The sequence below is a fragment of the Canis aureus genome, chromosome 9 (genome assembly GCF_053574225.1).
Source record: "Canis aureus isolate CA01 chromosome 9, VMU_Caureus_v.1.0, whole genome shotgun sequence".
In the NCBI taxonomy this organism is placed as follows: domain Eukaryota; kingdom Metazoa; phylum Chordata; class Mammalia; order Carnivora; family Canidae; genus Canis; species Canis aureus.
Window position 1 is genome coordinate 11,531,383 of NC_135619.1, and position 26,948 is coordinate 11,558,330.

At 45.6% G+C, this 26,948-nt stretch overlaps 1 protein-coding gene and 4 long non-coding RNA genes across 7 annotated transcripts in view; 3 read left to right on the top strand and 2 right to left on the bottom strand.

The window, feature by feature from the left end:
• The window catches only part of LOC144320394 (uncharacterized), a 95,907-nt gene extending 91,885 nt beyond the window's left edge, over positions 1-4,022 (bottom strand). Inside the window, exon 1 of the long non-coding RNA XR_013385928.1 lies at positions 3,524-4,022. This is a non-coding gene — a long non-coding RNA (uncharacterized LOC144320394). The remainder of the gene's footprint in view (positions 1-3,523) is intronic.
• LOC144320389 (uncharacterized) lies at positions 3,117-26,583 on the top strand. 3 transcript variants are annotated; one of them, XR_013385923.1, is made up of 9 exons: positions 3,117-3,462; positions 3,844-3,932; positions 16,813-16,894; positions 17,402-17,475; positions 17,609-17,689; positions 18,363-18,426; positions 21,993-22,171; positions 25,111-25,254; positions 26,361-26,583. It is a non-coding gene; the product is annotated as an uncharacterized LOC144320389 (long non-coding RNA). The 3 variants fall into 3 exon arrangements; XR_013385921.1 differs by lacking the exons at positions 25,111-25,254; positions 26,361-26,583 and having other exon boundaries at positions 3,122-3,462; positions 21,993-22,730; XR_013385922.1 differs by lacking the exons at positions 16,813-16,894; positions 17,402-17,475; positions 17,609-17,689; ... (2 more) ...; positions 25,111-25,254; positions 26,361-26,583 and adding an exon at positions 5,717-7,806 and having other exon boundaries at positions 3,128-3,462.
• Positions 4,093-5,458, top strand: LOC144320395 (uncharacterized). The gene is made up of 2 exons (XR_013385929.1): positions 4,093-4,282; positions 5,074-5,458. It is a non-coding gene; the product is annotated as an uncharacterized LOC144320395 (long non-coding RNA).
• Positions 6,057-9,460, bottom strand: LOC144320393 (uncharacterized). The gene is made up of 2 exons (XR_013385927.1): positions 9,285-9,460; positions 6,057-6,273 (listed from the first exon to the last, which is right to left on the bottom strand). It is a non-coding gene; the product is annotated as an uncharacterized LOC144320393 (long non-coding RNA).
• Positions 10,542-13,616, top strand: FOXG1 (forkhead box G1). Its single transcript, XM_077908875.1, has one exon. The coding sequence runs from the start codon at positions 11,178-11,180 to the stop codon at positions 12,669-12,671; it is 1,494 nt and encodes a 497-aa protein (XP_077765001.1). The 5' UTR covers positions 10,542-11,177; the 3' UTR covers positions 12,672-13,616.
• Positions 26,584-26,948: the final 365 nt, after the last annotated feature.

Here is a 26,948-nt window from a genome sequence, read left to right on the forward strand (position 1 = left end):
AAAAAGAAGGAAGGGGTGACAGAAGAAATTAAACCCAACCGAATTCCATTTATTTATGAGGTTTTTTTTTTTTTCTCCCCCCAAACGAATTCAACTTGCTTGTTCCCTCCTCGCCTTTCCAGCAAACTTCCAGTTTTAACAGTATTCCAGCAATACATGAAAGCAAAACAAAACAAAACTTGGGACGGGTTGGGGGGTGGAAATGCCCGAAAGCCCGCGCGCTGATGTCAACAGTCTGCTCGCTGCTCGGGTGTCAACCAGCCGGGAGCGCACGGATCACCCTCGGGTGTCAACCAGCCGGGAGCGCACGGATCACCCTCGTCACTTTTCTTGCCACGGCCTCGTTTAGCATCTCCTTTCTCCAAGATTGGCTTGAGAGCAGCGAGGCAAGATGAGGGAGTGAGGTTGGCTTTTTCTTCGAAAGAAGCCGACAGGATCCACCGAGACTAAAATATAGCAAGGCCCCTGGTCCCTGCGGGCCCAGCCTCTGAGTTCCCCGCGCACTGAGAAAGTTTTTCGAAACTCCGCGACTCAGTGTAAAGACCCGGGCGGGGGGCGGCGGGAGGGGGGGTTCTCCTGGGTTGGTCTCCCAGGCCACAGGGGTCACCCATCCAAACCTATCCTCCCCTTTAATGCCTTTACCTCAGTACATCAAGCAACCCATTTGGAAAAATCGAAGGACCCTTTGGGCTCCGAGAGCTGATTAGAGAGAGCCGGGATCTCAGACCTTCGTGCTCGGGGGTGGAGGGGAGCAGGGAGTGACGGAGAAGCCGGGAAACCCCTCCCGCAGTTAGCAACCGGCCGGCACAGGAACCCGGGCTGTTTTCTCTAAGGAAGCCCTACAAAAGCACTGGAATGTGGTGGGGTCGGCATCAGACGTTGCTTTACGAGGCCCGAATTCGGGCTGCTCTAGGCGAATTTTGGATAAAAGTGGATTATCGCTCCAGCCCCAAATATCCCCTGACCTGTTTCCCAACGCGCTCTGGCGCTTTGCTGGGAGAGCACCGCGCTGCCGGAGACTTGGCGCTTCTGTCAATTGCACAGAGCAATTACTAAGAAAATATTGTGACGATGTTGTAGGGCGGAAGGGGATGTGAGGGGGTGTGGGAGGGGGGAGTTAGTTTGGAGAGCGATTTGCAAAGGAATATTAAGTTTGATTCCCGAGGTCACGGCGGGAAAACGGGTTGGCGTTGGGTGAGCTGCAGAGCTCTTCCTCTAGGGGGCGGACGTTGGTACCGACAACAGGCGGGTGCTGACTCCAAACACAGGATTAAGCTCCTTGCTGGTTAAAAAAAATAATAATAATAGTAATAATATAGAGGTGTGGGGCTGTTTTTCCCCCTTTTGGATATTTATTTATTGTAGGGAAAAGTCATTGATTTTCCCAAGCAAACTGTGTTTCTCCTTCACTTGGTGGAAAATAAAAACTGTTTGAATAAATAAGTTATTTCTGAACATTTTGTTGTCAAAGTGTTAAATGTTCCCGTCATTTTTATTCAAACACTAACATGATTACAGCCAATTATATATTCACCAGTGTTCTTTATTTTAGAGTAATTGTACTTGTCACTAATAAAACAGAGGCATAATGGATCGCTACTGTTCTGGATTTTCAAGCAATTTTGTGTAATTTGATTGAATTATACATCTTATCTGCTACTTTTTTATTTTTATATTTGGGGATCCTATTTTCTTGAAAATTGCAGCTCTATGCTTGTTTTGTTGTTTCTCCAGTAACGTACACTTCGGTAACACTGATAAATAGAAAGAGTCCTTTTCAAATGTCGAAAATCAGCTGTTTCTTTCTCCACCCCTATCCCCACCCCCTCTCTGCACTTCAGCGCGGGGAAGACCTGAACTCTGGCTGCCAGGCAGTCTGAACCAGTGGTTGCGCTCACCCGAAAAGTCCAGCGCCAAGACAGACTCCCCATTCACCCCAAAGGCAGCAGTCTCCCTGCCTGGAGTCTTTGGGGTTTTGTGTCTTTCCTGCAATGATACTGTTGGGTGTCTGGAGCTTCAAACATGCCAAGACAAGCCGACCATGGGTTCAGTTCATGTGCAATATGTATCAAGGGAAAGAGTATGCACATCACAGCCGAAAGATAAACTGTATATATTACTCCAATTACACAACCCCCAAATGTCCTACTTACCCAGCCACCGTCACCGGGAAACCCCTACCCAGCTCATAATTACAATTATCTGTCTACTCGCCTATGTTCTTTTTGGTTTCAGATATACCAAGAGAACTGGGATCAATAGTTTCTCCCTCCTTTTTTTAGAGACAATCTCAATAAAAAACATACATGAAAAGACACAAACATCTACCCAGTGTTCACATATCTGAGCAAATCAAGAAATAAACGTGACAGCAGACAGACTGGACATAGGATTTTAAGAGACCATCTCTGCGACTGGAAGGACACAGAATGTGCAATTCTTTTCCCAGTAAATCCCTCCAGTTCTTAGGACGCGACTCAAACGCCCCGCTAGGAGCTGCAGCTGCGAGATTGAGCCAAAGGCTCTGACAAGTGCCTTGTGTATGACCCAATATTTATCAATAACAACAACAACAAAATCAAGTGAAACCAAGGCTGGAGATTTTGAACTGCTTCTAAAGCCCTGGCGTGGATACGCACGTGGGCGAAAAACATCGCTGAGGATGGGTTGGCTCCATTTGCCCGCCCTGGGGAGCAATCTTAGGGCAAAATCTACGGCTAATTGATCCCAACCAGCCACACTATCAGCTGAAAATGCTTCAGCAGACAAAGAATGAGGAGTGTGTGCTAAAGATACTCTAAACGTTTTTCAAGTAAATCGCGGTGCGTAATCAATAGCGTGTACGTACATATAAATGGGGAAAGGGAATTACTTCTAATTAATGAGAAAAATAATGTTTCATGTGTGACTCCAGACTTCTTTAAAAACCTAGTGTCTCCGATCCTTTGACTGTGCTGTGGTCGGACTTCCACAAACCCCGCGGGCCCAGTTCAGGGTACGGAGCTGGAGAGCAGACACCCGGCCCAATCAGGGGCCGTCCTCTCATCTTCTGGGCTGTTTACTCCAAGGCCAAAGGGTAGGCTGCTTGGGCAGCGGTCCCAGCGCAGCTCTCGGTGTGGCGCGCGGCCGCCGAGGCAGCAGTTGGGACAGCTCCGGGGCGAGCCCTGCGCCGCTCAGCTCCTCGACTGCGCGCCGCCGCCGCCTGCCAGCTTCACACGCTGCTTTCCAAAGGAGCTGGGCTTTTTCAACGTTTCCACCTCCTTGGGGCCTCATCTATCTTATCTAGCAAGTTCACGCTCCAAAGAGAAAAGAAAAGAGAGAAAAACAAGAAAACCTCTTCGCCGTGGTGATTCACGGTTCACAGGCTCACGAGCCAAACTTTGCCGACCGTGCCTTTCCCGTGAACACCACTTTCTCTCCTGCGTGCCTTAGGACAAGCCCAGAAGGAAGATACTACAATTGGTAAACAAGAATCTAGGATTGTGTTTCAGAATAAAAGTGACCATCCCCACGCCCCCACTACCTTTGTCGTAGATTCTGCAACCGAGGAGTCGGGTTGTTTTGTTTCCACCCGCTAACGGAAACCTGTTCCTGGCGCGAGTCTGCGTCTAGCTTGCCCGGGCCGCTCCTCGCCTCCCAGGATGCGGCTCCTTGCAAAGGGCAGGAGGGAGACCGGGCTATCACTGGGCTCCCCTACTGGGTTCAACGCCCCTTGCGTGTAACTGAATATTTGAATCAACTTCACCTACCCGTGCCCTAATCTTTAACTCGGAGCTGTGCTTTATACAAATGATAAGCTTAAAACCATTAACCGGTCTCTATTTTCTTTTTCTCCGCCTTCAGCGTAGCAGATGACCTCTTGGCCCAAAAATATTGATCTGTGTGCGTGCCTCCGGCGTGATGTGCAAACACGAGACATCTCGTCTGGAAAGGTAACTATGGGGGGGGGGGGGAAATCCGGAAATGAAACCTAACAGCAAGTCCTGTGAGCTCCATTGCGCCCGGCAGGCTCGGCGACAAAGGAGCGCGGGGCAGGCGCGCGGGAGTGCGCGGGGAGGCGCGGGGAGGCGCGGGGAGGCGCGGGGAGGCGCGGCGGGCCGGGAGCCGGGACTCCGCGACGCTCCGCGCCGGGACCCCGCCTGGTTGAAGCCTCTCCGGGCGAGCGGGGGAGGGAGAAGATCAGGACCTTTTGGAAACACCGCTCCAATAGTTTCCACCGCTTTTTGGAGGAGGAGGGAGGGGGAAGACCCACAGGAACCGCAGTTCGAGAGTGAGCAGGCAGGTGGGTACGAGATACGCAGGAAGTCAAAACTGGCTCATTGGTTTGTCCATCTGGGTTTCTAGAAAGGGAGCTGATCTATTGGATTAGCAAATAGTTTACTTTCTCTCATTTGACTTTCCCAGTGAGAATGACTCCGTGATGGAGGTTTCTCCGCGTGCCTTTTGGCCTGCCCGCCCCAACGCTTGCAGTTTCTTTTCTTTTCTTTTTTTTTTTTTTTTTCTTTTCTCATTCCTTCACAGACCCTTAGTGGGTAGGAGCATTTTCTCAAACACACTCATCACTCTCTTATACGGACCCTGGGCTGTTCAGTGCCCTTCGTGGACCTTTGAGAGGTGACCACCTAAGAACCGCGATTAACGCAGATCCATCTTTCCTCACAACGACCGGAGTTTGGGGGGCCTTTCAGAAGGGTGCTTCAAAATAGAGGAGACTGGATGCACCACAGTCTCCGAAGAGTGCTATAACACTTCCCAAAGTAGATTATTCAGGCTCCTGCGGGAAATCAAATTGAAGCTCCAACTAATTAAGGAGAACGGTGACAGGATAGTTAGAAGCTCAGCATTTTGAGGCCTGTAAGTTCTTCGTTAAGCCTGATATATATTTATGAAGTCTTTCTTTTTCTCCCTTGTTTGATGCCCCACTGATGGAAAATCCATTATCTTGTGTTCTGACTTTCACCAAGCACTGTCCCCTTTCAGATAGACTCCAGGGTTAAAGCTAAAGACAGACCTCCATCGTTCTCATCATTCTCGGTTACCATCACCCTTCCAACTCTTTGTCTTTCGCTGTAGCATTTCCTGACCCTTTGAAGGAAGAGCTGTGCCATTTCCTTGGGCAACTTGAGGACAAAAAGGACCTCTCAGAGCACGCTTGCCCAAAAGGTGTGGGAGCATTTCTCCCGATTGGATCAGTTCAAGAAATGGAACAGGCTTGCCCTCACACTAGCAGGGACTCAACAACTTCTGAAAATTGTCTACCCTCGGAGATCTTAAGGGGGCTGGCAAATAATGGGAAGCAAGTAAAGAGTAGTGGGCATTTTGTATATTTACAAAAAAATGTGTATTTGACTGAAAGACTCGAAGAGACTTTTTTAAAGTCCTTGGCCCTGGGCGATAATACTTCATTGTCTATCTCTCTGTGCCTGGCTCTCCACAAGCTAATATTGGGAAGAGGTTACTCCCGAGTGTATTTTGTTGCAGGGCTCCTGCAGTTTCTTTGGATGAGTGTGTACTTGCCTTCAGAGAGCTTGGAGCCTCTGACAGCATCACGGAAACCTGCCTGTGGAGTCCCAGGGGTCTCCATTCATCCAGCCCTTCTTCTTCTTCCTTTACCTTGGACTTTCTCGCTTCCGAAGCTTCGATAGCTCATACCAGTTAAACATTTCGACTCTCAAATACGAGGCTCTCCCATAGTTTTCTTCTTTTTTTTCTCGAGGTTCTCAAGCAAAATTGCCGGTGCCACAATGTTATGATGGAAGGATGCTGAAATGACAGGCCTAGTAGACGCTTGTCTTAATCATCGGCTTCTTAATTTAGTTTTAGTGCGGTGTGTGTGTGTGTGTGTGTGTGTGTGTGTGTGTGTGTGCTTGTGCGCGCGCACACATGCTCGCACACATGTGCGCGCCCCCGGGGATATTGGGGGTGTGCGCGTGCGCGCTAAGAGCAGCCGCTTGACAACCTGCAGCTCCCTAATGAGTGACGAGGCAGGGCTGCTGCAGAAAAGTAACACTTCCCTGGTGTGAAGACCTCTTACTGAGAAGTTTAGTTCACTACTGTTCTCGCAAACCTAATCGTATAACCTGTAACCAAAACCCACAGAACAAGGATACAACACGCTAAAGAGTAACTTACAATCACTAAATGTTAGCACCATTACCTGCTGTTAGGAAGGGATTGCAGACCTCGGCTCGTCAGTCTCTGGAAATACCTGGATGCCTCTGCATGAGTTCCACTTGTTCCCAAACGTCCTGGGGTCAGGGACTCCCTATGCATCTGCAGGAAGAGAGCTTTAGCCAGAGCTTGGTGCCACTCCAAAGACTCACTGTCCAGGGAGCCAAAAGCAAAGTGGATTTTAGGTAAAAACGGCCTCCCCTCCTTTAACTAGCAGGTAGACAGGAAGAAAGAAGTGAAAAACCGACAGAAAGCGGGAAGGGCTTTAAGGAAGACTTAATGTAACACCGCCAAATGAAAAAAAAATAAATGTGCGGCTCCCTACTCAGAAGCAATAGGCTGTGGATCCTTGGTTATTAATTAAAACTAGAGGTGAAATAATCTAATTCATTTCCCAAGCAATTCTTCTGTTGGAACTGCTGACTCTTTACAAGGCCTGTCCTCTTTTGGGGGGTAGGTGATGGGGTGGGACAGCAGACAGAGAAGGAGAGATGTTTACCACTATATATATACCAGAAAATTATGTTTGTTCTGACTTATGCTTTGATTCCTTAACAGTGTACATTTATAGATGTTTGTGTGTGAGAGATTAAGATTAAGCTGATGACGAGAAACTAGTAGACTGATACAGAATTTGTTTTAGATTTGAGACCACTGGATACCCCTCTGTCTTCTGAAAGTAATCATGGGGACTGAGTGAGGTGGAAATACAGAGTTGGGGCTTCATGTGTTTAGGACAGAGGCCCGAGGTGGACATGGGCAGTCCTTCAAATCCAATTTGCACCCAAATTGACCAGTAGGATTCACAAAGCTCCATCCAGGGACTTTCAACTTGCACAATGCTCTGCCCAAGTACCCCCTCCCCCTCCATTTCATCTAGTAGCAGTTCTAAAAAGAAGCCATTGCTGAGACAAATGTGGGCTGCTGAGTAAATAGTGCGTGTTTTGTTGAACAAGCCTACCCCCACACCTATACATTTATATATATATGTATATGTATATGTATACACACACACACACACAGAGTACTACTCTATCTCACCATAAAGTCCAATTAAAATTATTAAAAGGTTAATAAAATCACCTCCCCCCAAATTGCAAATGACCTCTGTCATTAGGGAGAAGAGATCTTTAGAGTGATTAAAGTATAAGCTATTTATTCCTACACAAATATCCTATTTTGAGACTTACATCTATGCAATCCTTAAAATAATATAACACATTCTTAATTTGCATGCAAACTATTTTTCCAGTCAATATAAGCTCCTGGCACATCAAACCAGATTATTACAGCTCTCATTAGCAGACCCCCGTTTTCGCTTTTTGAAAGTAAACAAAAGAAAAACTTATTTTCACCTGCTAAAATTTTATACAGGATTACAAAACAATGCACACTCAGCTTTGACCTAAGAAACACCTTTAAAACATTAAAAATTCATCAGTCAGTGCTGGTGTTGTATTCAAGGAATGCTCCTCCAGTTTGCTGCTGAGCTCAGATTTGAATAAAATGTCCAATGTTAACAAACAATACCCACGTTTGGCACTTTGTGTATTAAATTGATCAAACAGATTTTAGGAGGCACAATGCACAATTTGTACAGACCTGATTGAGTTAATATAATATCAGCAAATTTTACATCGAAATGATTCTGTTTCTTTTCTTTGTGTTTAAAACCAGCACAGATTACAAATTTTAATGATCTGAAAATGTTTGGTATACAAAATCATGCTTATTTCAGTATTAGCAAAAACACAAGAAATTTTTCAACACAAACACCCAGCTGTGTCTATTTTAAAAGCAGTTCAATGACAGCTTGCACTTATGAGCATGCAATCAGCTAATTTCGCTTTTTTTTCTTCTGTGTTAATCAACACTTTCCTTCCTGCATATCAGAGTACAAATAGTATAGTTACTCCACATCAGTAAATGTTTACGTAACCTGTCCTTTCCCAAGAATCCGGTTACACCGAATCATTTCACGCTAGACCGACTACGAAAACGTACCGGGCCGTCCACCTCAGAGGGAGCCCTTGTGTGCCATTATAAGTGGTGATGAGAAGGGGGGTTGTAGGGGGAGAAATGGGGAGGAGTAGGTGGAGGAATGGAGCTAGGGAGAGGAATAGACTGAGGAGAAGGGGGGGTAGTGAGTGGGGAGGAGGGAGGAAGAGGGGAGGAGGGAGGAAAGTGAGTTGAGGAAAAGTAGGAATAACAGGCCCGAGGCAGGGGGAAGAGTGAAAGGAGGAAAGTGAGCAGAAAGAAGAGGAAGGCTCACAGATCTGTCCAGCCGGCCCACAAAGCCCATTAGCTCACCCAGCTCTGTAAGAAATTGGAGCTTAGAAGTCAGTTTGGGGCTCTGTCACCATCAACGTTGATAGCTGGGACCCTTCAACTTTCCCACATGAAAATATAGATTAAGTGAGGAAATAAGTAGAAATGGGAGGAGGGGGGGATACATACATACATACATACATACATACAGTGGAAGGACAGATGCAGTTAGTCCAATGTTCAAAGTTTCTTTATGGTATTCCTAACAGATGTAAAATCACTAGCTATTGGTAATCGTCTGTTATTCAGAGTTTATTCTCTCTTTCTCTTCCTCAGGATTTCAAAGTAGGGAGTGGGGTGCCCAGAGAGAGAGAGAGAGTGCCACAACCCCATATGAACTTGAGTATTCTTGTGTTCATCAACCGAATTCTTTTTATTAGAATTGAACTTTGACATCACCTCTTCTCCCTTCCTTTTCTTAAATACTAAATCCGCCAATTTAATTGATAGTTTATCAGAGTGCGTGAATGTTTACATTTTATGATGATTTTGCAGAGGAGGGGGAAAGTGCCTTTCATTTATGCTTCTCCTCCACCTCCCTCTTCTCTAGGGCTACATCCTCCGTAAAATGTGGTATGTTTCGTACCCATGTGGGATGAAACAGCCTTTGATCAGTGTGCTCCGCACCAAATTCCAATCCCTGGGAAATGCTGGGCCTTAGCCCTGCCCCTGGCCACGGGATCCTTTTAAAGCCCCCGAATCACAATCTCCCCACTCACTTCAGTCCTCAGCCGAACCTTCCCAGTTCGAAAGCCCAAGAAGCTGGGGCTGTGGGACCCACGTACCCAGGGCTTCTAGTTGCCTTCCGTCCGCATTCGGGGTGGGAAAGGCCTGGCTTCGGCATGCGGTTCTTTCAGCATTAAGGCCCGCACAAATCAAAAGCGTTTGAGAAACGGAAAGAAAAAAGAAAAGAGGGAGTGAAAACAGGAAGGCTTTAAAAAAAAAAAAAAAAGAAATAGCCGCCCACCCTTATTTTCCTTCCAATGTCAACAAGCAAAATGAAACATTTCCAGGGTGATCGCTCGCGGCTACTCGCTTCCAATTCGGATTAGAAGCTGAGCAGACGCTGGGGCGGCGGAGAGAAGGCGACACCGGGTCACCCAGCGTGTGAGCGACGGTCCGGAGCAGGAGAGGAGGGGAAGGAAGAGAGAGACACAGAGGCAGAGCATGTGTTACCTGGTTTATTTCGAGACTGTTTGGTATCGTTCGCTGAGCACCCCTCCTTGCGGAAGGCTACCCTAGGCGCCCACCACTGAGCCGCCCCCGCCCGCCGCCGCCGCCGCCGCCGCCGCCGCCGCCTCCGCGCCGGCAGCCCCAGGGCCCGGCTTCCCCGCGGGCCCGAGCCCCGAGCCCCGAGCCCCGAGCCCCGAGCTCGCCGCCGCCCGGCCGCAGGAACCGAGTAAGTAGCCCCCGTTTGGCCCCGCGCTCGCCAGCCCACTCCCTCCGCCTCATCCCTCCGTCTCCGACCCTCGGCCGGACCCGCCGCCCCCCCACGCCAGGGGTGGGCCTTCCCTCCCCTGCCCTCCGAAGCCTCGCCGGGGTGTTACCTACGAGGGGCACAGTTTTCCTACGGGCTCGGCAATGCCGCCCCGGGCCTGGAGGGCCGACTCGGGGCCGGTCGCGCCTCGCCTCTTCCTCCTCCACTTCCTGCCCTCTCCTCGCACCCCGTCCCCGCACTCCCACACTCTCCGCCCCACCGCCGCGGCCGCCCCCGCCCCCGCCCCCGCCCCCGCTTTTAAAAATGAAATGGAATACAAACTTTAATCAATAACGACAAACACTGACGCTCAAACGAAAATGGCCCGACACGGCGAGGAGGCAGCCGGAAATGTGAGCTATCTGCCCTAAGAGGGGGACCTCGGCGGAGCGGCCCGCAGGGCGGAGGGGGTGGCGGGGGCGCCGAGAGGGCCGCGGCGCAGCGTGCTCCGGGCGGCGTATCCCTACGCGGCTCCGCGCGGCCGCGAGGCCCAGGCCCGCGGCGAGGGGGAGGCGAGCGCCGAGGGGGCGGGAGCCGGCGGGCGGGGCGGGGGTGGGTGGGCCCGGGTCCGCCGATTGGTCGACGGCGGGAGAGACGCTCCCGCACGCCGCCGGCTCTGATTGGCCGAGCGGTAGGAAAGGTTAAACCAAAAATTTTTTTACAGCCCTAGTGTGCGCCTGTAGCTCGGAAAATTAATTGTGGCTATAGCCGCCTCGATCGCTGTCTCCCCAGCCTCGCCGCGGCCGCTCCGGGACGCGCCCGCCCGCCGCCCGGCTCTCCCCCCCTTTGGGCTGCTGCTGCTGCTGCTGTGACTGCTGCTGCGAGAGGAGGAGGAGGAGGAAGCAGCAGAAGGGGGGGGGAGCGGGGGGTGGGGGGGAGACCAAGAAGTAGAGTTGGGAGCGAGGGAGCTTCACCCCCGGGGCGGTGGTTGTTTCTTTTTTCTCTTTCTTTCTTTTTTTCTTTTCCCTTTTTTTTTTTTTTTCTTCTAATTCCTGAGGGGTGGTTGCTGCTTTTGCTACATGACTTGCCAGCGCCGGAGCCTGCGGTCCAACTGCGCTGCTGCCGGAGCGCTCAGTGCCGCCGCCGCCGCCCGCGCCGCCCGCGCCCCGCTCGGCACCCACCGGTCGCCGCCGCCCGCCGCGCCGCTGTCCCGCTCCCGCGCCGCCGCCGCCGCCGCCGCTTCCCCCCCGACGACTGGGTGATGCTGGACATGGGAGATAGGAAAGAGGTGAAAATGATCCCCAAGTCCTCGTTCAGCATCAACAGCCTGGTGCCGGAGGCGGTCCAGAACGACAACCACCACGCGAGCCACGGCCACCACAACAGCCACCACCCCCAGCACCACCACCACCACCACCACCACCACCACCACCCGCCGCCGCCCGCCCCGCAGCCGCCGCCGCCGCCGCCGCCGCAGCAGCAGCCGCCGCCGCCGCCGCCGCCGCCGCCCCAGGCGCCGCAGCCCCCCCAGGCGCGGGGCGCCCCGGCGGCCGACGACGACAAGGGCCCCCAGCAGCTGCTGCTCCCGCCGCCGCCGCCGCCGCCGCCGCCGCCGCCGCCGGCCGCCGCCCTGGACGGGGCCAAGGCGGACGGGCTGGGCGGCAAGGGCGAGCCGGGCGGCGGGCCCGGGGAGCTGGCGCCCGTCGGGCCGGACGAGAAGGAGAAGGGCGCCGGCGCCGGGGGGGAGGAGAAGAAGGGGGCGGGCGAGGGCGGCAAGGACGGGGAGGGGGGCAAGGAGGGCGAGAAGAAGAACGGCAAGTACGAGAAGCCGCCCTTCAGCTACAACGCGCTCATCATGATGGCCATCCGGCAGAGCCCCGAGAAGCGGCTCACGCTCAACGGCATCTACGAGTTCATCATGAAGAACTTCCCCTACTACCGCGAGAACAAGCAGGGCTGGCAGAACTCCATCCGCCACAACCTGTCCCTCAACAAGTGCTTCGTGAAGGTGCCCCGCCACTACGACGACCCGGGCAAGGGCAACTACTGGATGCTGGACCCGTCGAGCGACGACGTGTTCATCGGCGGCACCACGGGCAAGCTGCGGCGCCGCTCCACCACGTCGCGCGCCAAGCTGGCCTTCAAGCGCGGGGCGCGCCTCACCTCCACCGGCCTCACCTTCATGGACCGCGCCGGCTCCCTCTACTGGCCCATGTCGCCCTTCCTGTCCCTGCACCACCCCCGCGCCAGCAGCACTTTGAGCTACAACGGCACCACGTCGGCCTACCCCAGCCACCCCATGCCCTACAGCTCCGTGTTGACTCAGAACTCGCTGGGCAACAACCACTCCTTCTCCACGGCCAACGGCCTGAGCGTGGACCGGCTGGTCAACGGGGAGATCCCGTACGCCACGCACCACCTCACGGCCGCCGCGCTCGCCGCCTCGGTGCCCTGCGGCCTGTCGGTGCCCTGCTCCGGGACCTACTCCCTCAACCCTTGCTCGGTCAACCTGCTCGCGGGCCAGACCAGTTACTTTTTCCCCCACGTCCCGCACCCGTCAATGACTTCGCAGAGCAGCACGTCCATGAGCGCCCGGGCCGCGTCCTCCTCCACGTCTCCGCAGGCCCCCTCGACCCTGCCCTGTGAGTCTTTAAGACCCTCTTTGCCAAGCTTCACGACGGGACTGTCCGGGGGACTGTCTGATTATTTCACACATCAAAATCAGGGGTCTTCTTCCAACCCTTTAATACATTAACATCCCTGGGACCAGACTGTAAGTGAACGTTTTACACACATTTGCATTGTAAATGATAATTAAAAAATAAGTCCAGGTATTTTTTATTAAGCCCCCCGCCCCCATTTCTGTACGTTCGTTCAGTCTTTAGGATTGTTTATTATTCTAACAAGGTGTGGAGTGTCAGCGAGGTGCAATGTGGGGAGAATACATTGTAGAATATAAGGTTTGGAAGTCAAAATTATAGTAGAATGTGTATCTAAATAGTGACTGCTTTGCCATTTCATTCAAACCTGACAAGTCTATCTCTAAGAGCCGCCAGATTTCCATGTGTGCAGTATTATAAGTTATCATGGATCTTTATGGTGGACGCAGACCTTGAGAACAGCCTAAATTATGGGGAGAGTTTTAAAATGTTAAACTGTAATTTGTATTTAAGAAGCATTCGTAGTAAAGGTGCCCAAGAAATTATTTTGGCCATTTATTGTTTTGTCCTTTTCTTTAAAAAACCGTTTTTTTTTCTTTTGTTTACTTTTAGACCAAAGATTGGGTTCTAAAATGCACTTGGTATGCTAAGTATTAAAAAAAAAAAAAAAAAAAAACCACAAAAAAAAAAAAAAAAAAGGAAAGTTGTTTCAGTTGGCAGCACTGCCCATTCAAATGAATCAGAAGGGGACAAAATTAATGATTGCCTTCAGTTTGTGTTGTGTATATTTTGATGTATGTGGTCACTAACAGGTCACTTTTATTTTTTCTAAATGTAGTGAAATGTTAATACCTATTGTACTTATAGGTAAACCTTGCAAATATGTAACCTGTGTTGCGCAAATGCCGCATAAATTTGAGTGATTGTTAATGTTGTCTTAAAATTTCTTGATTGTGATACTGTGGTCATATGCCCGTGTTTGTCACTTACAAAAATGTTTACTATGAACACACAGAAATAAAAAATAGGCTAAATTCATATATATCTTGATACTTTTGTCTCTTTTATTAAATAGAGCTAATTTTTAAAAGACCATTAAAGTCCTAGGGAATTCAAAGGCTTTTTCGGCCAACTAAAATTTAACTGCTCCTTTCATTTGAATTGAGACTTCAAAAAAATTAAAATACTTTTTTTTTTTCCCCATTGTGGAATCAAATTTTACAAGGAGCAGGCTATTTGATAAGCACTAGCTTTAAAGAAATTACAGGCTTTTCAGCTGGTATCTTCAAGTTTCTGTAGATATACAGCAAAAAAAAAAAAATTATAATTTTATGTGCATAGCTATTTTACCTTGTGTTTATTTTCAAATCAGTTGATAGAATGCTTACTTTTTATATATTTTGTTTCAGGTATCTTGTTTATAGCATTTGGCAAATTATAAATAAATATATGTATATGGTTAGATAGAAGTGAATATAATGCACACATATGTAATATATATATACATATATATATATGTGTGTATATATATGTAAACACACAGAGCCCTTCAGTTCAGGTACAATTTGCGCTATGAATGCTGCAAATATTTTTGTTTAAATATTTGTATTTATACTTTCTAAGTCAGCATTTATTTTTGTGGCTGTTTACCCACAATGAAAGAGTTCTAATAAAGATGTGCTGAAGTTGCAATATAGATTTGCTGAAGTGATCACCTGTTGTAATGACTTGCAGACCAATGTTTATATTTTATTTTTAATTATAACAACTTAAAATTCTAGATGTTCAGAAGAAGTAAAATGCCTCTCTCTCCTTTTCTTTCATTTTTACGACATAGAGGTATTTATTTGATTCCCTTTTAAATGTCTGTATAATTTAATCTAGAGGTTTGTTCCTTTTGCTTAGTCATAATTTTGCTTTAACTTACAGTATGCATATGCATGCGTATATATGCATATATATCAATCTGAAACAAAATGAAAACATTTTTTGAATTGTTTCAGCATCTCAATTGCTATGACTGCAGAAAATAATTAGAAAACCTAAGTAAAAGGTTTAGTAACTAATTGGATCCTGTGGAGAGTCTATGGAGGACAAGTTGTTCATTTGTTACAATTGTATAGTCTGAAATGTGTTCTGCAGTAATGCAATAAGCTGGCTACTTCTTACAATGGGCCCAATGAAAAATAATCTGTCCCCAAGATGTTATCGGCAAACACTTAGAGAGTTGCTCAGGAAAAAGGGGGGGGAAAAAAGCCTAGGAGAGAAGCAAGCGGACTCAAATAGATTGAAATAGAAATGCAGAATAGTTCTAATATTGGGACATAGGGATGGATGGGTTGTGGAAGGGAGAGACAGAAGAAGACAGAAGAAAGGAAAAGATATTTGGGGATGGGGGGGGGGAGCATCTCCCACTACCAAAAAGAAAGAAAGAGAAAGAGGATGCTATTTGAGAAAGATAGATAAAGTTGAGGAAAATTAAAAGAGCTGGAACCAAATATACACAAATGGGAAATTGACTAAAATAGACCAAGACAGCTAGTTTAATTATCTCCTTTAAGCAGACTGGACACGATTTTGTTTTCTTAGTAAAAGAGCAGTTTCGCCAGAGGTCCAGCTTTCTTGAAATGTAACAGTTCTTCAGAATGAAGCATGAAAGAAAATTCCACAAATAAGTTGTTTTAGAAGCCAAATTTATTACTATTAAAAACAGTAATAGAGTCCAAGTGAGTGAGGTTAGGCAAGGGAAATCCCCCTCATATAAATGTGAACCAAAACAGCTCAAAGAAAAGCATGTGTTTAGACTGAAAAAGGTGATGATGTATTGTTTGCTTTTACCATGGACTTTGTGGAATGAGAATGTATTGCCACAGAAGAAATAGTCTTTTGCCTATCAAAAAGTTAAAAAGAAAGTTGAACTCTTGTATTGTGGTAAAAGGGACATAGACTCAGAAGAAAGAGTTCCTCCATGAGGTGTTTTTTTTTTTTTTTCTGGCCATATTAAATAAGTATACTTTTTTGTGATAAATGTTTATTTGCATGATTGAGAAATCAAATTTCAAGGGCAAACTTCTGAGGTCAAGCATAAAATTGACTTCTTTGAACTCATAGGACCTAAGGACTGGAATGGAAGTTCTATTTGGATACATCTCCCAAGTTAACATAGATAATGGATGTAACTAGAAGTAAGAATAGCTTGTTGAATACGCATACAAGATAGGGGGGAGGATGTACAGAGAGAGAAATTTGTGAAGGCCTCCTGAAGCCCGATATGAACATTTCATTTATCTCAATCTGTCCTATCATCTCTCAAGTTATCTTTTTTAAAAACGTACAGTGTTCTAGCATGGTGTTTAATTGTTGTTGTTGGTTTTTTTTTTTTTTTTTTTGCAACAAATTGGTTGTAATGTTGTGTTGATATTTGTTGTCACCAACCTTTGCCAGTTAAAAATTAGCTTATGCCAGAAAAGCACTTCAAAACTTTTTGAAGCTTTTCTTCTTTCGTACTTATAATTATTTTTAATGAGATGAAGGTTGCTCTTTTTGAGATTTGGAACTGAAAATGGTCATAACTTAAAACTTGAAATCCCAAACTGCAGTTTATCTCCAGGTTTAAAGTATTTTACTTGAACGTGTCTGATACAAAGTTAATACAGACTAATATATAAAACATTGAGAAAATGATTCAGACAAAAGCAGTGAGAGAACTCTTCCAAATATGTTTCTCCAACTTGTTACAAAATTGGAAATCAAGTGAACATGAAGTCTAGAACTAAGAAGGTTTAATACAATTAGCTTTGTGGCAATGAAAGATTTCATGTGGCTTATATGACTTGCATAAAATCAAGTTGTAGAGAGAGAAAAAAATGAGTCTTGCAGTGTCTTGATATAATTGTATATATTTACGTTGATGGATAGTTCACCCAAATAGGTGGATACATTGAATATCTTTAGAGCTCTAAATATATAAATGTGAGGTTTTTTTTTTTTAAATGTGTTTCCTACAACATTGTTGGGGAATTTGCTTGTGTTGAAATAATTTTGCTTTTGAGAAATTAATTTTATAGATATCTGACGTGGTTAGTTGTGTTTGGAACCAAATGCCTGCTGGAGAAATAGGCTAACAAAGGGTGAAGGTGAAGATCATTAGAGGTTTTAGAGCTGGCTGAGATGGGTTGCTGGGGTTGTATAACTGTGCCTAGAGGGCGGGGTTCCTGTACATTCCTACTTCACCAGATAACCTGCCCCCAACACCGCTTCTGCCAGACAGATGGAACTCTCCAACGTGAAAATCTGCGCAGCCATTCCAACGAGCGGGGTAGGTGAAACTTGAATTAAAATTCTCCCCTCTCCCCCCTCCCCACTTGAAGCCAATTGAGGCCAGATTCTGGAGATGTGGAAAGAATAGGGGTCATCTAGATTTTCCTTTCGCGCGAACACACGTCTGCATTCTTCCTAAGAACTACCTACCTGTAAGAGTTCAAAGGCGCTTTCATTCTCGATTTTCTTTCGCGTGTTTTTCTTTTGCGTGTTCTCATCCCAGTTATCCCCCTTTCCCTCCTCTCCCCACCCCCGCCTCCCCTCCCCCCAGCCACCAGCAGTTAAAATAATCCACCTCTTATTTTTTGGCCCCCAAACCGACCTTTTCCCCACTCTAATGGTCAGTGCGCCCCGCACCTCGTCCGGAGGATGTAGGCCAAAGAGGCTCCGAGGGAATATGATGTAGTGTTGTGCTTGAGTCTCTTTTCTCCCTTCCGATTTCTATTTGTTTTTGTTTTTGTTTTTTTTTCTTTTTTCTTCCCCCCCGCCCCCCCCTTCACTCAAGACTCTGCCTGGTGTTGGCCGAAGGATGCCGAAGAAAGACTGATGATGGACTGGGACGCTCTTACCCCAAGATTGGTAAGTGCAAGTGCTTTTCGGAGGGAGGAGGGCCACGTCAGATTGCTTTTTGACTAAGGCTTCAACCGCGACTTTGAGGCCCGGGGCTAAAGTGCTCCTCTTTTTTTTTTTTTTTTTTGAAAAATTTCCTTAGCGGGCGCGCTATCCACAGAAGTAGCTGAGAGAGAATGCATGGTTTTTTCCACGTCGGCGGAAAGTCACCGTGGATCCCTAAGTAAAGAGGACGAAGACGTGGCAAAGAGGGATGAAGAGAAAACGAGTCGAATTTAAGAGGAGGAGAGGGGTAGTGGGAGGCTGAAATAGGTCCCAAAGTGCAGAGTGATCCAATTCGTGGAAATAAGATTTCTTAGTCTTGCCGCAGCTTCCAGGATACCGTAACGGACCTTTCTTACCGTTCAAAGTCAGGCATTTGTTCTCCCTATTTGAGACAAAGCTCCTTGCTCCAAAGTTCTTTTTTTTTTTTTTTCTTTGCTTCTTCTCCTCCCCGCACCTTTTATTCTTCTTTTTTTTTCTTTCTTTCTTTCTTTCTTTCTTTCTTTCTTTCTTTCTTTCTTTCTTTCTTTCTTTCTTTCTTTCTTCTTTCTTTTTTTTTTTTTTTTGGTAGAACGCCCCTCCTCCCCCTATTTTCACCCTAACTTTGCCAACCTCTCCCAGAGCTGGCCCTCCGCCCCCAGCTCCGTGGCCTGGGTCAGGCGAGGGTCCCCTCGGGATCTAGCGGAACTGCCCCAGGTACAGTGCGGCGGGACTGCGGAGGGAGGCTTCTCCTCCTGTTCAGAGGACTGGGGAAAAGCGCACCGTTCTGGGCTTGACTTTGTCCCTGATGGGAATATCCCAGTTCCCGGCTTTGGGAATCTCAGGCAAATAATTGATTCTTAATGCACACTTAGGAGACGGCCGTGTGAGCTCAGGAGCCTGGCTGTCCCGGGAGTGCCCGCAGCGCACCAGACACAGGTTAGCTGCACCCGGAGCGCGTTCGGGCCCTCGCCCCGATTCCCTCGTAGCCTTCGCGGCGCCTCGGGGACTCCTGGGTGAAGTCGGAGAAGCGCACGGCGGCGGGGCTAGAAGTGGTCGCGGCAGGGCCCCGGCGGCTGGCGTCCCGGGGCTCGGGAATCCCGGAGGAGAGGGATCGAGGCTGCCGAGTCGGGGCGGCGCCGGCGGCCGGGAGCCGGGCAGGGAGGAGCGCGCTTCGGGAAGTGGCGGCCGCGGCTCGGGCGGGCGGGCGGGCAGCCCGGCGCTGAGCGGGAGCAACAAGGTGAGGGCGCTCTTGCCCAGGACAAGCCGAGCTCGGAGTTGGGTCGTGCACACTGGCGGATGCCAGGAAAACTGACTCCACAGCCTTGGCTGGCGCGCTTCCCCACCTTTTTTTCTTTTTTATTCTTGTCCCCCGCCCATACACACACACACACACACACACACACACACACATCCCTCCTCCCCCACCCCCCCAAGTTGTTTCTTTGTGTTTACCTGGTGCGGTTTCAGATCTCAGCACTCATCTGCTAGTTGGTAAAACTGTTTTCTCTGTCATAGACATCTTTTCTCTGTTCCATTTCGCTTTCTACCCCATTTTTCCTTCTGTCCAAGCCTGTGGTCCAAGGTGAAGGGTTCCTAAAGGAAAAAGTGCTGGCCTGGGGACAGTAGTCACCTAAACTCTAGGGTGGCCCTGGGCTTGGAGAGAGGGCGGCTGGGGTTCGGGTGGGCAGAGGGCATCCCGAGTGAGCCCGGAAAGATTCTCTGCTGGTGATCTTCAGGCTTGGGAAGAGGACGGGAGGAAGGGGACCACGTCCGACTGCCCTCCCCCCCCCCCCCCACCAATTTTGATTCTCTAACTCCATCCCCAACTGGCCGTCTATTAACACTTGAGGTAGGCAGAAATCTCGAAAGTGTTGTCATCAGAAAAGGCATTTAAAATCATATCAAATAACTCAAAATTTTGTCTGTGGGGGTGAGAGGGGAAGGAGACACCCCGCGTCCTTTTGATGGTCTGTTGCTTAACCCCTGTGATCCTCTCCCCCCGTCTTTGGCCTTGCGGAGAAGCTACACGGGAGGAAAGCACATTGCACGTCCGAGATTCGGGGACTCGTGTCCGAACGAAACAGTGTTCCGTTGCCAGACAAGTTTGGTTATTCATTTTCGCCTTAGGTTGAATTTTCCTACAGGGCTGGCACTCCCTGAATTGGGCTGTCTTCTTCAGTTCTATCCCACCCCACCCCACCCCACCCCACCCCCACCCCCTTTCTGCTCTTCTTAGTGTCTCATCCTTTGAATCAGAACACGTTTAAGGTGCAAACACTCCGCGTCTGTAGAGCAGACGTTGTTGATGCCGTTGATTGGGCGGAAAAACCAAAAACTGTAGAGGAGTTAGGGAGAGTTGTTTCTCGGTTCTTTCATTTTCTCACTGCTCTGAAATTTAATGACCTGATCATTGTTGTTTGAAGTTAAATTATCTGTTAAATTAGCCCTAAACAATAACTGATGATATTTTCCATTTGGGTCTGGTTGCCCCTGGATGGGAAGGAGAGGAGTCAGAGAATGCTTGGTCACATAGTAATATGATCAAAACCCATATTTAGGTGCCACTATGTAAGAGAAGTCACTTTCACAGAAGCTGATTTTCATAACTAAGAAATTCTTTTAAAGGCCCGAGCTCCAGAAAGACCACAGAAATTCAAGAATGAATGTAAATAAGCATCTTTGTTGATTAAGGAAAAAATATGAACACTGTATTTTCATTACTCCTCAGAATGTAAATATTCAAAATCATCATACTCTGGTTCTTGGTAATCTAAATTAATTCTGCCCTCCAAGGATAAATAGTCTCAAAAAGGAAATTTAATGTTAAGCAAAATCTGAACCATTCTAGATGCGGATTTCTAGAAATCCAAGGCATATTTATTTCTTTCAGTCAGACACTGTTTTGCAATCATTGTATGAAACAGTTTTGGAATAACGCAGATGCTTCCCCCCCCCCCCCCCCCCGTTTCTTGTTTCAGATTGCTTGTATATGCAGGCATAGGTGTGAGAGCTTCAGGGTATATGGAGAAAATTACATTTTTCTTGTTTGTTTTAACAAAAGGACCAAAGAATCTTTAAACCCAAAGTATCATAGTAGTTGGGGGAAAAAATATTTAAAAATAGTAAGCACTGTTGTGTGTTTTTCCTAGTAAAATGTGCTGAATAATTGGAGGCTTATGATAAAGGTTGAAAAAATCAGGACAAAAAAAGGGAAGTAATTTTATTATTTGATACTTTAATAATTTTTATAATTAATAATGTTTTCAAGTTTGATAACGCTTTCTTAGAAATAGTGGACTACTTCTCCCACCTCTTCAGAAAGACTCTGGATGGAATAAAGTAGCATCAGGTAGAACTAGCAGCAGGGCTTGTTTGTTTGTTTGTTTGTTTGTTTGTTTTCCCGGTAGTAGTAGGAGTAGAGTTGAAAATTTTACTTTTAATTATACACTGCAAGCTCTGATTGCAGGTTGGAAGACTAAAATCGATCATCCCTACATCGATAGTGTTGTCTATTACAGCATTGATTTGTGTTTATTTATGCAGAGACTTTCAGTTATTTACTTACATATTTCAGCATCTGCCTCTTGATTATTATTGCGGGTTGGGTTTTAATGAAAGAACTTATACAGGAAACACATTTGACAGATCACTTTTAAGTAAACTTGATAGTGAATTACGGCAACCCAAAGAGTTTACAAAATTACTTCTTCATACTTGCTTTTTTAGCAATTAGAAATCTTTTTCTTATTAAAACCTCATGCTACTTGAAAACTGCCATTCTTCTCTTCACATATTGTATTGATGTTCAATAAACTAGAAAAACAGATGATTTTTTTTATGTCAGATATGATAGAGTGAAACCCACGAGTGAGCCATGTCTTTTTCTGTTGGCATGACTAGGTTTTTCTCATAACAATAAGCTGGCCGCTGGGTATACTAAGGACGTAGATGAAAAATCAAGAGGCAGCCGGATCTGAATATAGAAATGGTATTGTTTTAAAACAGTTATTAACTTTACGTTGTTGACGGGGGTACTCAAGCTGAACAGGATATTCCAGAATTCTTCAGTATATATCAAAGGCATATATACACTCATCTGTTTAGTTATTTAGCGTATATGTACGATTCCACCTTAGGAAGATAGGCATTTATCTTGAACTCATAGCTCACATGTCAGTGTTATATATCAGGGCTCATTTGAACAAATACAACAGCTAAGGACCACGGGGTGCATCTTTCATAGGTACTGGCAATTGTGAGAAATTGAGATTCATTTGTGTTTGTGCTTATTATCATCACAAAATTTTGAAAGAGGACTTGAAAATTGAAAAAAAAAGTGGTCTAATTTATCAAGGGCTATTTACGCCTCATTTTATAGGATTTTTCTTGCAGTTTGGAAGATGAGTCTTTCTTTCCTAGTAATTTGGAAGACATCTACCAAATATGGTTAACAGTCATATTCTTTCATCTCTTGCAACCCCTACTCCCGCCACCCCCTCCAGTATTTGAGAGAGATATAGAAAGGAAAAGCAACCGAATTCTTTCTTGAGAATCAGAGGGCCTTGGGAGATGGAAAGAGAATTAATCTCTTCACCCCGACGAGTTTTCCTGAAAACTACTTATCCTCAGCGTCCGCGAAGTGAGAGGTGGAGCCTCACAGTCCGGCAGCTGCAGGCAGAAGGTGGGCGAGCCCAGGGACCTCAAGCTTTGCAGAAGGTTGAAAGGAGGAGTGGAGGGAGAGATCTGAGTTTGTTTATTTGGTTTATTTTATTTTTCTGTCCTGTGCCAAGCCCTTGAAATTAACACAGCGACATAGCCTTTTAGGACCAAGCACTCTTGGCATTCTTTCGTGATTGAAATTCCAGAGCATCCGAAGAGCAGGACTTATAGCTAAGGCGTGCTCACCCACCCCTCCCTCCGTCTTTTTACGCACGCACCAGCTCATCCTCACGTGCACGGGGTAGTGGACAGTGTTGACTTGAATTGCTCTCGCTTGCTCCAAGCCTTTCCTGTGAATGAACCCGAAAACACTCGACAGGTCGTGAATAATCATTTTAATGAGTGTGCAAAGCGTGCGACGGAGTGCACCGAGCTGTCGGGTTAAACAAACAACTTGTACCCTGACCAAATCCGATTGTTAAAGTGCAAAGTGATGTCAGTACCATTTCCAATGCCCTTCGGAAAACCACAGATCTGACACGCGGGAGTCCAATTTTCCCCATTAAAGAAAAATAACAATATTTTCCAACCGTGTATGTGATCTTCTTTAATATTAATCTGAGCCAAAGGAAACCTCATTTGAGAGTCAGAGAAGTAGTCATGTCACTGCTTCAAAAACAAATCAAAAGGGAAAACGAGGAAGAAATCAGAACAAATATAAAAAGTCTCAGGGAGGATTTCTTTTTGATAACTCACAATATTGTAAAAAAAAAATCTTATATTAAAATGTTATAGCTCACTACAAGCAAATAATCAAGTTCACTTAACTAACCAACTGGGATTGGTAGTTTGCTTCTGTACTGACAATCTCTGTACCTGTAAAAACTTTTCCTATTGAAAATTTAACTAAAATGTTTTCTGTTAAATATTAGCCTGTGAGAGAATGAAGGGACAAGTAGTTTCCACATTTTATGCTCTTAAGAAAAACAATTTGAAGGAAAGTAATGGGAAAGGAACCCTGATGGGCCACCATCTAAAACAATAACAAAAAGCACAAGTGAGCTCTTGACAGATCACACACTCTTCTCTTTCTTTGCACAACTGCACTAGGAAAATATTTTTGTTTCTTTCCATCCAGTTAAACGATCTACTTGGAATCAGCCACATGTTCTCCTTTCCTTGTTCATTATTTTATCTTCTTTCACAATTCCAAACACCAAATACTACATGAAGAGTAAGAAAATTAAACCACAAAAGATGTAACAGAAATCCCTTTTACATATTCTCTCTAAAAATTTGGTGAAGAGAAAAGTGTAAAATCCTTCCCCTGCCAGCACCTCATACACACTCATGAGTAAAACAAAATGGCCAAGATGCTTGGAAATCAGTGTGTTACTCCCCAATAACTAGCTTCTTCAACTCTTTAACAATATGGGAAGATTAAGGTTTATATTTTCATTGGATTAAGTATTACAGGTTATGTATTTTTCTTTATTAAAGTCTGGAAATATATCACGTTCTATAGTCTGAAAGGTTATTTGTCCCCTAATAATTGTAATCAGCTTGTAGAAATGAAATGTTAGGGATATGGTACACTTGAATATGGGAGTTAGCAGCGTTTGCTCACTTAACTCCTACTAGCCATATTGTCATAGGCATATCTTTCTTTCTGACCATCTATTTCACATATGAATATGTTAACATACAACCAATTGCAGTTAAATGAAATAATCCACCTAAAACATGACTGAGGTGTTTGATGGAGTAAGCAATTTCTATGGAAGTCATTGTAGTTTTGTCTATTTTGGCTGCTAGTTTTTATACATCTGTGTTAATTTAGCACCAATTGGATAAAATGGAAGGTATTGAAATTCAGATTCCATCATCAAAACTTGGAAAAGACAACCAGTAGTTTAGGACTGTGTTTTTGTTGATTTTGACTGTTATCTAGTGAATGTCTCTATCAGAATATCAATTCCGAAAATCCTTTATTTTCTAGGAAATTTGACAAAAAATGACTATCAAAAACTAGGGGCTTGCATTTTTTATTGTTTTAAATATTTCTGGGCACACAACAGACTGTGCAGTTATTACCTAAACAGATTTCTTCTCTGTGGGCTGACTGAGTTGAGGAATTTTAGGAGTCACTGAAAGAGCCACATCCATGTCTGTTTTAAATGCACAAACAGCAAAGCTAGAGGGTGCGTCTGTTTTTGTGTGTATATATGTAGTTAAAGAACTACACTATCAAAACATTAATTATATTTGAAAGAGAGCAGAGAGCTTGTTGTGGAGAGAATTGCATTATTGAATTTATATTCCACAGAATCTGTCTGTGGAGAGGGCTGAAATTGTATACCTGTCTTATATGATGCACCCTCTCCAGTGAGGTGCATAACAAGAGCAAAGAGAGGCAAACTTGGAGGGGAGTGAGCTTAGATATTTGGATGGTCCTAAGCAAGGGAATCCACGTGCAAATGCAAATCACATGAAGAATAAACATGGGGTCTTTGTTCTCTGTCAACAAAAGCAAATATAGTATTTTTCCTCTATCAAGCAAATCACAGAATGATCTTAGCTGAATTTGGAGGAGGGGGAGAGGTTGAGTGACTAAGAATGTTTCAATTATCATATTTTTGATCCCCAAGTCCTGTTTATTTCACAGCTGCCAAGTTTTATATCCAAAATTTAGACTCTCTTCCTCCCAAATCCTACATTGGTATGAATCATCCCTGATCATTTTTAGTTTTTTGGCTTAATTACCAGTTTTCAGCTTTAAATTACCAATAAACTAATTAATCTGACTAATCTTTCTAAACTTCTGTTGAATAGTATAATAGCTGCAATAACAACAGAAATAAAATAACAAAAACTGCAGCAATAATGACAGAAATAAAATGTTAATAATAATGCAAGCAATAATAGCAGAAACAATTTTAAAATAATTTCTCTGGTCGACAGGATGAAGATGGAATCCATTTCAGTCTGAAATGTGTTTCATGGCTGCAGCGGGCATTCCTCTGATTTCTTGTTTCACTGGTTAGATGGATGATCCATTCCAGCCCAACTCAAGTGTTCTTATAAAGACTCCTTTGGTCTAATATGGTAGGTCTCTTTAATAGCACTAGGCGCTTTTGTACCCATTCCTCTTCATTGCTATAGGCATGTCCCCTTCGGACACCATTCCCAAGTAAATCAGTCTGGGGTGCAGACTGGAAACAGAGGCAGACATGTGAAGGGATTCTTGGGTAGAAAGACCTGGTGCCTTCTGGCTGGAACTCTGCTGATAAATGGGCAAGTTGTCATATTTAGGAATCATGTTCACAAAGCTGAGGAGTTTCACAAGGACAAAGTAACTGAGGTTCCTTTGAGTCTAAAGAGAACACTGGCCCTGAGGAACTCAGCCCAAAGGGCAAGACACAAAAATCAAGAATTAGGTCCCCCTGATGAACTCTTTTGATTCCTTTCGGGATGAAGGGACAGAAAGGGGCCAATAAAATGAGGGGAGTAGAAGTGAAAGGAAGAAACCAGGTTGAAGATGTTCATAGCTAGTGGTGATCCAGCTAGTAACACTGAGCCTGTCTCCTTAGGAGGAGGTAGAGGTGCTTTTGTCATTTGTAAACCTACCAACGTTTACTGTTCTACGTGCAAGAACAGCCACCAGTTCCTGAGTCTGGGCTGTAAAGAATCTGCCAGTGAGTTTGTACCTACAGGAATCTAACTCCTCTCAGCCCAGCCGAATGTTCTCCCCATCTCCTAGGCACCCATCCCCCTCCCACCCCAAGAAAAAGGAAATGAAAGAAAATAAAAATCGGGTGGGGAGGGAATGAGACTCAATGTTTGTCAGGCAGATGTTGGGATTAAAGCAGGTTGTTTGATAATTGCCTTCATTTGTGGAGGGGAAAGAAAGCTGGTTAGGAGATGAAGGGCAGTTATAGGAAAGAAGAGCAGGACTGAGATAGAAATTCCTTAGCAGCCCAGCAGCTGAGGCCAAATGGAAACAGACCTCAGTTATGGAAGAATGGACGGGGAGCAAGGAAGGGTGACTATTAGATCTTTATGCTTTGTTCTGTTTTCTTTGCAAATCAACGTAGCCCTGAACATTTATGAGAAAATAAGATCTGTATGCCTTGCCAAAAAAAAAAAAATTACAAAACAAAGACATAACTATGAATAGCCAGTTTCGTCCTCTAGAAAACTTTTTTCTTTAGATGCTGTCTTCAACTTCACAAATGTGCACAGTCCATAACTAAAGAGTAGTTGAAGGAAGCAAGGGAAGGGAAAGAAAAGAAGGTCCCGCCTGCCTGCTGGTGGTGGTACCAGGCATCTATCTCTGCACCTTTCACAGCAGGGAGACTGAGCAATCCTCTTCAGTTTCTGTCTAGTCTCTTCATCTTCAAAAGTATGAAAATATTCCAGTTAATGAGAATATTATTTCAGGAAAGATCGGCAAAGACCGAGGAGCTTTCACTTACAGGGATAAATTCACTGGGGTGATGCTCAGTCTCCAACGGGAGGAAGGCGACTGGCTGAAACAGCATCTTGCTCTGCTCCTCAGTGGTACCCCAGGCTTTCTCTGTGCGTTAATAATAACTACTAAGTTCACTTCAACTCTTCTGGAAGTATATAGCTCTGCAACTTGAAATCAAATTGGAGCATTCCATAAAAAAACCAAGTTCTAATTAAAAGACTATTTTAAGGAAAATAATCTCAGTTATTGTGATTTTACTTGAATTTTTCCTTTGATCCAGAGACAACTGCCATTTGTTTCGATAAAAAAATTACAAGAAATCACTATT